This window comes from Gadus chalcogrammus, chromosome 3 (assembly GCF_026213295.1).
Source record: "Gadus chalcogrammus isolate NIFS_2021 chromosome 3, NIFS_Gcha_1.0, whole genome shotgun sequence".
NCBI classification, from domain to species: Eukaryota; Metazoa; Chordata; class Actinopteri; order Gadiformes; family Gadidae; genus Gadus; species Gadus chalcogrammus.
This window is the reverse complement of record NC_079414.1, coordinates 20750607-20763106: the sequence shown is the minus strand read 5'-3', so window position 1 is coordinate 20763106 and position 12500 is coordinate 20750607. Positions and strand designations below refer to the sequence as shown.

The 12500-nt window shown below is 44.9% G+C and overlaps 1 protein-coding gene across 4 annotated transcripts in view; it reads left to right on the top strand.

Annotated features, from left to right (window-relative positions):
• The window catches only part of LOC130380189 (glucagon receptor-like), a 20805-nt gene extending 15892 nt beyond the window's left edge, over positions 1-4913 (top strand). For 2 of the 4 annotated variants that reach the window (XM_056587379.1, XM_056587380.1), the window contains exons 7-14: positions 393-558; positions 1071-1230; positions 1340-1400; positions 1993-2062; positions 3507-3595; positions 3735-3879; positions 3990-4031; positions 4335-4913. In XM_056587379.1, the coding sequence (XP_056443354.1) occupies positions 393-558; positions 1071-1230; positions 1340-1400; positions 1993-2062; positions 3507-3595; positions 3735-3879; positions 3990-4031; positions 4335-4802 (1201 nt within the window). In that variant the 3' untranslated portion in view covers positions 4803-4913. The remainder of the gene's footprint in view (positions 1-392; positions 559-1070; positions 1231-1339; positions 1401-1992; positions 2063-3506; positions 3596-3734; positions 3880-3989; positions 4032-4334) is intronic. The other 2 variants (XM_056587381.1, XM_056587382.1) reach the window with 2 other exon arrangements.
• The last annotated feature ends 7587 nt before the right edge of the window (positions 4914-12500 follow it).

Genomic DNA, 12500 nt, shown 5'->3' with positions numbered 1-12500 from the left:
TCAGTGTCAGAGTAGGGCCTGCTGGCTGGGCTCACTGATCCCTTAAAGTTTCCTCCCTCAAACAGTCCTCTCAGCCCCACCAATCACGGAGCCAGTTCGATTCGTGATTGTTACCATGGCGACTCGCACCATTGTTTCGTTTGAATCTCACGGCCTTCAACACAAGATCACAAACCGACGGTGACGTCGCAGTGGTGTGCCTCCATGGCAACCCCCCCCCCCCACCCCTCCTACTTATCAACACTGACGCCCATCATGGATACGTTCCCTCAGTGTCTAGGGGTCAAGGGTCAAGGGTCAAGGCGGCGTCGGGTGGGCGCTTGCAGGCAGACGAGTGTTGACCTCTTTAACCTGAGGGAGTACTTAGGGCCTCTCGTTCACTCCCCCCATAGGAAGCTGCACTGTATAAGGAACAACATTCACGTGAACCTCTTCTCCTCCTTTATCCTGAGAGCGGCGTCCATCCTGCTCAAAGACGCTCTGCTGGACACTCTGGTCCTCGCCTCACACCCCCGGAGTGCCACCCATCGCCAGCCAGAGGCATGGGCCCGCGTGCCGGTCAGCCCACACACACACACACACGCACACGCACGCACGCACGCACGCACGCACGCACGCACGCACGCACGCACGCACGCACGCACGCACGCACGCACGCACGCACGCACACACACACACACACACACACACGTGCCACCCTGGTCCCCCCTCCCTTCTCTGGGCACACCCCTGCTTAGGGCAGGTAACTGGAGGCATAAATGTAGCATCAGAGTAGCACTCTGTGTATCCATGTGTAGGTGTGTGAGTGTGTGTGTGTGTGTGTGTGTGTGTGTGTGTGTGTGTGTGTGTGTGTGTGTGTGTGTGTGTGTGTGTGTGTGTGTGTGTGTGTGTGTGTGTGTGTGTGTGTGTGTTTGTACACATGCAAGCATGTATGTGTGTGTGTCTGCATGTGTGTGCGTGTTTGTGTGTGTCCATCCGTGCATATCCTTACATGTGTGTGTGTACTGCATGGTCCTCAAATGATGTAGCCTTGTGTGCACCCCTGCTGTGTGTGTGTGTGTGTGTGCCAGGTGGTGGTGTGGTGCCGCAGTGCTGTGGTGATGATGCAGTACAGTGTGATGGCCAACAACTACTGGCTGCTGGTGGAGGGTCTCTACCTCCACAGCCTGCTGGTCACCACCGTGTTCAGCGAGAGGAACTACTTCTACATCTATCTGGCTATCGGCTGGGGTAACGCCGCCTGAGTGACCGCGTCACAGTGGACCGCGTGTTCACTTGCATAATGTGTCACAGTGTGCATTTAAAGGTTCGCTCACGTGTTGTGACTCCTTGTTCCCAGGTGCGCCCCTCGCATTTGTGTTGCCGTGGGCGACGGTGAAATATTTGTATGAGAATGAGGAGTAAGTTGTGAACACTCTCTCTCTCTCTCTCTCTCTCTCTTTCTCTCTCTCTCTCTCTCTCTCTCTCTCTCTCTCTCTCTCTCTCTCTCTCTCTCTTTCTCTCTCTCTCCCTCCCTCCCTCCCTCTCTCTCTCTCTCTTTATCTGAGAGAACAACATGAAAAATAGAATGATCATTTATTTTTGTTTGATTAAAGGTCATCATTTCTTTATTTCCTCACCCTTAATTATGTGTATATTTAATCATTTATTTCTTCATATATATTCATAGCACTTCATTGCTTTCTGCTCCACCCATTGACTTTACTTACTTCATAATGGATGAGGGGTCTATATCTATTTATGAATGTATTTGGCCCATCTGTGGAGTTCTTTATTATTCATTCCTTAAGGATTCTGTTCCAGGGGGGTTATTCCTCTTATCATAACTCTTCATTCCCCTGAAAGCTTTTAGACACTCCCAGTGTCTGAGCGTCATTTGTAACATATAAGACTTGTGATAAAACTCAAATAGTGTGTGTGCGTGTGCGTGTGCGTGTGTGTGTGTGTGTGTGTGTGTGTGTGTGTGTGTGTGTGTGTGTGTGTGTGTTGTAGGTGCTGGGAGAGGAACATCAACATGGGCTACTGGTGGATAATACGCTGCCCCATTCTGTTTGCATATCTGGTAGGTTTGGCTCTCTGTCTCTGAGCGTATTGCGTTCCATGGCCTGTCCATATAGATCATTGGTATACATCATGAGAAATGCCTGTCAAACCAATGGAATAGTTGTGCGCAAAGTTGATTAATATATGTTTGTGTCTTCGATTTTGATTTTATGCATGGCAAATAATTTGCCGGCCAAATATATATATTTTTTAGGCGTACCTTTGGTATCATTCATACCAAAGGTACTTAATAAGCAAAAACTAGACAAAGTGATCGCAAAGCGTTAATGCGTCAATTTTTATTAATTATAAAAGATTATAAAATAAGATTGCGTTAACGAGTTATTAACACGCTAATTTTAAAAGCCTAAAAAAACAGCCTAATTTTAACAGCTAATTTCATTTTATTTTTTTATGAGTTTTGCAACAATTCATAGTAGCGTGTGTATCAAAAGGATTTAATCCAGTAGAATTTACAATTCTAAAACGTCAAAATCTCCTCATGATATATTTTAAATGAAAATGTAATATATTAGGTTTGCTATATCAGTTTCCCTATGTCCATGCTACACGCCACCTAGATGGCTTTTACTGGGCTCCCCCAAGACAAGGACGTAGATTAGAGTTTGCAGACAATGAAACATGAGGATGGTGATCCATACTCCCATGTAGGCGATCACTCCAAGTGTGTGTGGGGTGAGTGCTGGTTCAAGCTGTGCACATTGATTGCGCAATGCAGGACAGCCTCCCTCAGCCCCAGAGTCCCATCAGTGTGACTAGGGCCAGGTGAGGCTGCTTAAACCTGCCATCATCAACACACACTTCACGCTCAGCTTTCAAAATGTTCATATTTTGCCTTACAAAAAAAACTCCAAGACTGGCAGAGAGAGTCTCTGTAACTCTAAGAAAGATGGAGCAAAACAGCTCATCAGCTTTGTTTTGATAGCGATATGATATGTGGAAACGTGTTTTTCAATGACGATCCTGTGTGACACTCCCACTTAATCCCATGCCCCCCCACCCAACTCCATGCTACCAGTTCCAGCGTTTCAAAGGTGACATATTATTCCACCGGGTGTGAATGTGATTAGCCTCTTCTGACATCATAGATGGGCGGGTCCACCTATGATGTATGACGGCTAGATGAGCAACGTTTGCTACAGTCCACTGGGTAGGCTGGTAGACTGATCTATCCAGCATACATCTAGGAGGACACGCCCGCTTGTGCTGTCAGAAGAGGCCGATCTTCAAAACGTCTTGTAACAGCTTATCACACTCACACCTGGTGGTATATGTCACCTTTAATATTTGACAGTGCCTAAAAATAATACCTGCAAGTATAACTGGTTCACAGTGATAGAATATTGAATATATATAAGAGCAGAAACCAAAATGTCCAGTCTCTCTCTGTTCTTTCTGCCTGTGTACGTTGTGTTGACCTCCTATCCTCAATCTCCCTCCAGATCAATTTCTTTATTTTCATCCGGATTATCCAAATCTTGATGTCCAAACTCAAGGCTCATCAGATGAGATACACAGACTACAAGTTCAGGTAAAACAGGAAACAAAGCACCATCTACTACCTGAAACGGCTATGGGCAGATCTCTTACCAAGTTTAGCAGGGAACGAAAGCAACCCTATCAGGCAAGCGTTTTGCGCATTCATTTGCCAAATTTGTCTTCCTGACCAGACTGGCAAAGTCTACTCTCACCCTGATCCCCCTGCTGGGTATCCACGCCATCCTCTTCACCTTCGTCATCGACGAGTCAGTCCCCAAGGGCTCCATGCTGCGCCTCATACGCCTCTTCTGTGACCTCCTGTTCAACTCCTTCCAGGTCAGGGTTCAAGCTCACAGTTTTCCCTATTTTCACCGTAGCTTAGAGTAAAGTATTGGAGTCTTTGTATTTGAGCGCATGTGATGGTCTGCTTGTTTCGTCCTCTTTAGGGGCTGCTGGTGGCCATCTTGTACTGTTTTGTCAACAAAGAGGTGAGCTAACATCACAGACTTCATTTCCCAGTTTTCGAAACAGGAGAAGATGTACATTTGCTCACGACAGGTCTTTAACACCTTTTATTTCTTTGTGTTATGTTCCAATTAAATGTTGTTCGCCATGACACACACACACACACACACACACACACAAATGAACAGGGAACCCACACATACATACACACTCAAACACGCACAATCCTCCACGTATCAATCGTGCACGTCTTGTCCTTCTGTCTTCATGCCCCCCCCCCCCCCCCCCCCCCCCCCTCTAATCCCCCCCATCCCCCCCGTCCCCAGGTGCAGTCAGAGATGCTGAAGAAGTGGAAGAGGTGGAAGCTGGGGAAGGACATCGACGAGGAGTACCGCCACACCCACAGCCACACCCCGCACCCCAAGAGCACCCTCCAAGACCCCCTCCAACAACAACTGCAACAACAACAACAACAACAACAACAAGGCAACAACCTAGCCACTGCCCCAGTCCCACCCCTAGCCCCGCCCCCCGGCACCACAGACGGTGGCCCCTGGACGGCGTGTTACCTCAGGGCCAACGCAACGGGGCCCCCTGTGTCCGCCGCCGTCCCCCGGGAGAAGCGCCGCTTGGTGGTCGCCTACGCCGAGGGGCGGGGCAACACTGGCACCAGCATCACCACCACCACCACCACCACCTCCTCCAGCACCATCACCCACGAGCTGCTGTGTCTGGAAGAGAGGGGACAGGACCACCGGCCGGCCACCCGCACCGGCCAGCCCGGGGGCCTGTGATCCCGCCACCAGGGGCACTGCCCGGAGACAAACTCACAGCATCCACCCGGTGTCTCTGGTCGTGGCGTCGAGCACAAGCGTGGGCCCCCCCCCCCCCCGCCCCACAGAGGAGAAGGGTTTCTAATGTGCTGCTTCCGAATGTACGAATCTTTGTGTTTCTATTGTGGAAAATGTTTGAGGATATGACATTGAAAAATTTATATTTATTGGTTTCACTTCGTAGTGTGTGTTTGTGTGTGTGTTTGCGTGTGTGCATGCTTTTGTGTGCGTCTATGTCTATGTGAGTGTGGATCTAGCCAACACACATCTGACGTATGTGTGTTGGCTAGATGAGAAACTAATTTTTATGCAGAATATCGTTAGCCTTTCATAACTGAAGCTGTTGTTGCAAGTGTAAGCAATGCTTTTGTTTATGTGCTGTAGTGTATACGATTTTGTATGTGTGTGTGTGCGTGTGTGTGTGTGTGTATGTGGCTGGGGGGGCTGGTTGCGGTTAAACATCTGATTTGTATATGAAGGCAAAACTCCTAATTCTTTTTTACCTCGAAACCTTTGGGGGAACAATGCAAATATGACTACAGCGCTACAATAAGTGCCTCGGTTTTGAATTTGAAATATGTATAGTCTGAAGCTCTATAGGGTGTTCCAGGTAATCACTGTGACATCCTGTTCCCCTCTGAGCCATTCCCTCCTTTCACCAGCCTCTCTTAGCCTGGCCAGGACGCTTGTGGACAAGCTGAAGATTCACAAAATAGTTATTGAAAATAATAACAAAGGTTTAACATTACAGGCAAAGGATAATGGATGTAAAAAGTTCAGTGTTTGTCATTCAACCAGTACCAGTCACAGTAGTTGAGAAGGAAGTTAAGAAGAGAATCACAACTGCCAAACAATAATATGTAATTGAGTAAAACATCTTTGTTTTAACCTGATAATATGTGATAAATGTGTATGGATATTTGATGCATGTAGGTAATATGGTGTTGGCAGAAATACCATTACTGATTAATTACTGAAATGTTACGACGCAATGCTACTTTTACAAATTTTTCCTTCTGTCAAATATTATGTGATTAATTATTGTTCTCCAAATTATTATTAAATGTTATGCTTAGTTGCTAGTTTGATGATTGGACAAATTCTTTAAGTACGACTAAGGTTCACAACATTAGAGATTCAGAAACGTTTGATTGTTTTACTAAGGTGTAAGAAGAAAATAGTCAATTGATCTAAGTTTAGAAGGCAGATCATTGATTGATGTAATTTTATGATGCAACTTAAAGGTCCCATGGCATACTACACCATGGATGCTTTAATATAGGTATTAGTGGGCCCTTAACACAGTATTTGAAGACGTTCCCGAAATTCAGCCGTGGTGTAGAATTACAGCCACCAGAAGCCAGTCGCATATTGAGCTTTCCCCAAATTCGCCTTTTCGGTGTCTGTCACTTTAATGCAAATGAGGAGGAGAGAGGCGGGTCAAGAAGGAGGGTGGGGTTTTGGCCCTGAGCAGCTTGGGGCCACATGTGCTCTGTTGACAGAGGATGTATCGCAATGGCGAGGCACACACAGTCTTTGGCCTTGTTCTGTAAATATTCTAGAACACTCTGGGTGCTCTGGCGGGAGTCCTGGAGCTCTATATCTAAATAATATCATATTATACATTGATATATATATATATCATATAACATATATTATCACGGCCAAAAGCTGTGTGCGCCTCCAGACGATATTATGAACCTCAAACGGCTGCGTCGGGTTCTCCGACGTCTCTGGTTCTCCCACTTCCACATCAATCTGAAGTAGACTGAACCGCTACATGGAGGAGAAAGGGATTGTTGCCAGTGATTGTCTCCCGCCGGAGCCCCGCTGCCCACTGACGAGCCACCACCGCCTCGGAGGTGGGCAGCGTGCCTCGCGGCAGTGGTGCCTGCCGGCGGTGCTGCCTCACGGCGGTGGTGCCTCTTGGCGGCAGGCAGTGGGCAGAGGGCTCCGGCTTGAGACAATCGCGGGCATCAATCCCTTTCTCGTCGTTGTTGCGGTTCATGTATTTCAGGGAGTGACATTGAAAGTTCCTTTCCCCCCAATTCCTTCTCAACCATGGCTGAGATAACCCCCACTACGAGTCTGGTTGTGGAAATACCAGAGACGTCAGAGAACCTGACGTGTTATGTGCCATGACACCAACAGCAGAACGGTCATCCAAATAACAAAGAAGCGTACAACAGCCCTCTTGGCAGACAAAGCAGAGAAGGGGAGGTAACATTTGCCCTTATGACGACATACGGGTAAAAATTCCAAATCTGCGTGCCTGAGCTTTGTTTTTTCAAAGACAGAGCAGGATACCTAGTGCCATTTTAGCCCTAACGCCATTTCTAGCTACTGGGGGACCATAGTCAGGCTAGGGGAACTCTAATGTTAGAAAACCGTGACATTTTCATGCCATGGGATCTTTTAAGGGCAACTCTCGCTGGGATATTCTGTAGAACGTAGTAGAATGTTACCAGGGACATAATTGCCATCAGTAGGTGCATTTCCATCCCCCTGATTTTACGCGAACTTTGAAGTATCGAATCAGTAAACGGTGATGGAAACACCAAAATTCGCATAAAAATCCTCTAATTCGCAAAAAGGTTTATCCGCTCGCTTGAGGTGGTTTTTGAGAAATGCGAAAGAGAGTAAATTCGCAAAATGGGAGATGGAAATACACTTTTCGAAACAGCTGTGACGTAGCGAACTTTGAACACACAGGACTGACAGTCTTTCCGATTTCCGCATAACGACCGGCCATAGCAACCCTGCCGACATCAACGTGTAACGTCATCACCCTATTCCGCTCCAACCACTTGATGGATATGCACCTAATTCAAATTACTTTTTTGCGAACTTTCTTAAGATTCGCATCACCTTTTAGATGGAAACGCAGCTACTAAAAGGAAAGTGACGGATCAACTGGTTCTCGGTCATAACAGATCTTTGTTGAAAGTAACCAATTAGCTTTCAACCAAGCCATCATTCATGGCTGTATTTTATGTTCATAAAATACACATAAAAAGAAAATAAACTACATTTGGGCGAAAAATGTTATGCAATTTTCATTTAAAACTGTCAAACAACTTTTACAGTTTAACAATTGATGCAGAACTTTTGCGTATTTATCGCATTTATTTTTCTTTTATATGGCAGTGCTGAAGGGAAACCAAAACATTTGCCCTTGTTGTGTCTTCATGTCCACATGGATACAATTCTAATCTTTCTGTCAAGGTAAGAAAAGATAATAACTCCTTTTAATATAATAACACATTTTAGGCACAGCCATAAAAAGTGCTCAAACAACAAAATGGATCCTGTCATGGACAGATTGGTTCCGAAGAGACATTAATTGAAAGACAGCAAAATGTCCCTGCGCCGTAAATAGACAGACTAGCACATTACAAAATTGATTTATTTTTGATGTCGTATGTCATACGTCAGCCACTTGTGTAGGTTTGTGAAGGTTGATTCCTGATATAAATGAACCTATTATTATTTCTGAACTAGAACCATCATAATAATTTGTGTTGAATGTAAACAAGATGTTATCAGTGGATGAATAATACATTATACATGTTAAGGCCGTGTTCACATCTAGCGTTTTTTGTAATAAGGAAAAGTTGAGCCGACCGTCTTTTCAACAAAAAGAAAAGCTGGCAGCGTTTTTTTTGCCCTTAAAGCACCGAAAGCGTTAAAAAAACGCAAGATGTGAACACGGCCTCACTCGGGAAAGTGCTGTTGGAGCGATTAATAGTTTTAATTACAGAACATGTCCAGATCTACAACATGTCTTATGGGCTCTAGCCTGGATACATAGTAGGCGGGTAACGTCGGGTCTAGAATGGGTTCGTTGATAGGCAATAGAAAAAACGCTCTTGGCGCTTTAAGGGCAAAAAAACGCTGCCAGCTTTTCTTTTTGTTGAAAAAACGGTCGGCTCAACTTTTCCCTATTAAAAAAACCGCTAGATGTGAACACGGCCTTAAGTAGCTATGGCAGTGTGTGCGCCTCTTGCGATTAACTGAGAATAGGCTACACATGCCTTGTGTACTAGTACCAAGCAACTTGAAGAGAGTTCTCAACACTGGACAATGTCTTTCCATGTTCTTAGTCTGAAAGGAGATTCAAACAACCTTTTTGAGTCCTGCATTTCAATTGCTTTGAAATAGGAATATAGTTAGACACAAGTATTACCTACCTCATAATACACTTCTGTATCGGTGGATGTTACCTGAGTCAAAGGGCGTGTAACTCTTGCAGCTCAACACAGAAATGATCACTCCATTGGTTATCAGCTGTTCAATTCTGGCTATAGTGACGTCAGTACCAGTGTGTCATTTTCAAAACACCATCCTTGATGAAAGCACAAGTGGGTGGATGGTCTATTTGAAATAATAGCTGCAATCTGCTGCTTTGATGCCCCTCACGTCCTATTTTTTTCCTTGAGTGTCTGAGTAATTGGTGAGTAAGGGAGTAGGAGAAGCTGAGAATTACACCATGCGTTTAAATGTGAGATTCTCCCCCTATATGAATTATCAGGATGATGGACTTCTTCTTAATTCTGACATACAAGCAACAATGTCTGTTCTCAGTATCAGAAACGTCGAAAGTATGTTAGTGGCTTAGTTCATCCTTAATAACTAGGAGATTAATGTATTTTATGATCAACGTATTTTCCCAGGCATCATAGAGTCGGCTTGAAACTCTAAATAATAGATCCTGAAATCATTTGTTTATACTTTCACTCACAGGCCCAGCCAAAATTAAATAAATATCATTTTAGAAATGATCTCTTGAAGGGATTCAGCATGCTAGTGTGCCTCTAACCATACTGGCAATACACGTTGTAGCTGCCCGGGTTCAATTCCCACCTGGGGGCCCTATGCTGATAGCTCTCGAGACCATGATATTCATGTTTGTGTTTTCGCAATTTAGGAATGAGATCGGTCTCTTACTTTCCTGTCTTCGCTATCCGCTGCAGGATGGCACAAAGCTTGTATTCATATAAAAATCAGCTGCATGTGCCAAACATAGTGAGGAGAGAATATTTTGGACCCACAAAGAGGGTAAGCAGTGTGTACATCCTTCTAGGAACAGAGGAGCTGAAGCGCCATCAGCTGTGACAGCTCTATTGTGATTAGGACGGGACTCGCAGGACAGACAAACAGTGGGTGGAGGCTCTGGTCACATCATAATAACAGAAATTGGACAAGGACAAAAAACTGGGTGTGTGGGTGGTGTGTGTGTGTGTGTGTGTGTGTGTGTGTGTGTGTGTGTGTGTGTGTGTGTGTGTGTGTGTGTGTGTGTGTGTGTGTGTGTGTGTGTGTGTGTGTGTGTGTGTGTGTACGCATGAATGGGCCTGAATGCCCATCCGCCTCTACTATGCTAGCGGTATCATGTGTGTATGGGTTTCAATGCACACATTTGAATCGGATTTAATAATATTTGTTTGTTTTGCTTACATTGACAAAAACATAGAGCGAGAGAGGCCTGCAGCCCCTCATGTTGATCTTTCAGACCGTGCATGTGCGTGCACAACATGATGCATCAGACAGCATCACTTATTGGGAGCCATGTATTTTTCAGTAAAAAACGGAGTGTTTGTTACAGCGAGCGCAGGCAATGTTATTCAGTCGCCACAGAGTGAAACCAGAGACAATGCATAACAGTCACGATCATCTCTGTGTCCCCTCACAGACCACAGCAAAACAACCTTAAGACAGAGATAATAAAAGAGCGAGAGAAATAGGCACAAAAACAGAGAGATAGATAGAGAGAAAAATAGAGTTGAGAGGGAAAGACACAGGGAGTTATAGGAAGACAGAGAGAGAGAGAGAGACACACACACTTAGAAAGACAGAGGTGAGAGAAGTCCAATTAAAGCTGTGAGAGCCCAGCTCAGTGTATTTTTAAAGCCGTGTTCCAACAGGTTTTAACGTGTGAACAAGCCTGCGTGAGTGTGTGTGTGTGTGTTTGTGTGTGTGCATGTGCACGTGCAGATATGTGCGTGCATGTGCGCCTGTTTTTGACCAGGGCATGGGGTGCATTACATTTGATGTCTCCAAGTGCTTTATCAGCGGTCCTGGTAGAAGAAGGAAAATACATAGTTAAGAGGCACAGCCATCAGTGGAATTATGAATTCAATTTACTGGATGGGTGAGCTTAGATTCCCAATGGGACTTAAGAATACCATTAAAGTCCTGAATGTATGTCAGGGCCGTTAGGCTGGCCCTTCAGTCATTCATCTGGACCGGAACACAGAGATAAAGGGGCCAGAGGGCCATGATGACAAGACAAGAAATAGGAGTGTGAAAACAACACAGATGCGATGTGAAGACCACTCTGTGTTTGCTTGTGCGTTTGTTTGTTTGTTTGTGCTTTTATGCATACAGTATACATTCCCACTATGTACTTTTCCGTAGCGTGTTGCGGTGACTGGACTGCATGCCTGGACTCTCCTCATGGTTAACCGGCCAGCACCACATCACCAACTTGATATGATGTGCATGTATTTACCAGTGTGTCAATTATGGCACCCACTGCACTCCTGACCATCCCTGGAAGAAGAGATCCCCTACTATGCGTTTCTTCTCAAGATTTCTTCCTTGCTATTTTCAAGGGAGTTTTCTCTTGCCCTTGTGGGGGCCTGGGTAAAGGGGGATGTCGTAAATATTTGGCCTGATAAGCCCTTTGAGACTGTCATGGTGATTAAGGGCTATACAAATAAAATTGAATTGAATTGAATGACTGCTGGAAGAAAAGACAAGACAACCCTTAGAATCTGCTTGGATTTTCTTTCCATCCCATCGTTCTCCTTTACGTATATATATCTTAGAAACAACTGTCACATTTCATTGACTCACTCACCCAAAACATATCATGTTTACTTCCCTTTAACTCGAGGGTCATTTCATTTTGTGCGATATCTCTTCAAATCATTTTCTTCATCGTGATTAGGGTTTAGGCTACCCGTTTCCTCCCTACACTTTGTGGCAGACACGATCGAGGCAATGAAAAAGCATATGATTTATGAGATTGCGTATCAAATTTATAATTGAATGCTCAAGGAGACGATTGGGCATGAGGTCACTGCACTGTTCTCTTTGACTTGTAGGTGGCATTCTGTATGATAAATCGAGCCTTTACAAATGGTTTTCTCATCAGTGGACAATCGTGATACGCAGTGGTCCCTCTCTGTGGCGAGCTACGGTGAGGTTGAAGATACTGCTACTGAGGTAGTGCCTTCCTAAAGCAAAACATCGTTGTCCGCGCATACCGACGTGTTGTAGGGCTGCAGGTGAAGAAATGCGGGTCGTGAATCTAAATTCCAACCACATCTCCCCCGGGAGCTATTGTGAAACAGCCTTGAACATGATGTTCAGAAGTCTGAATCACAGTACTATATCAACTGTTTAACATGCAAAACTGTAAAGTGATATTCTATGAGAATTATCCATAATTATAACTTTACACTTTAAAGAAAAACCATGGAAAGAATTATTTGACGCAGTCTGTTTTCGTTAATTAATTAATTAATCATTTATAGTGACGGATACCTGGCTTTTGGCCCTTTGAATGTTTTTCGGATTAATGTATTGATGATTTCCCTCACCCAAGACAGATTCCCCATTTTCAGCCAGTGAACCAGTCCCTGAACGACAGACGAC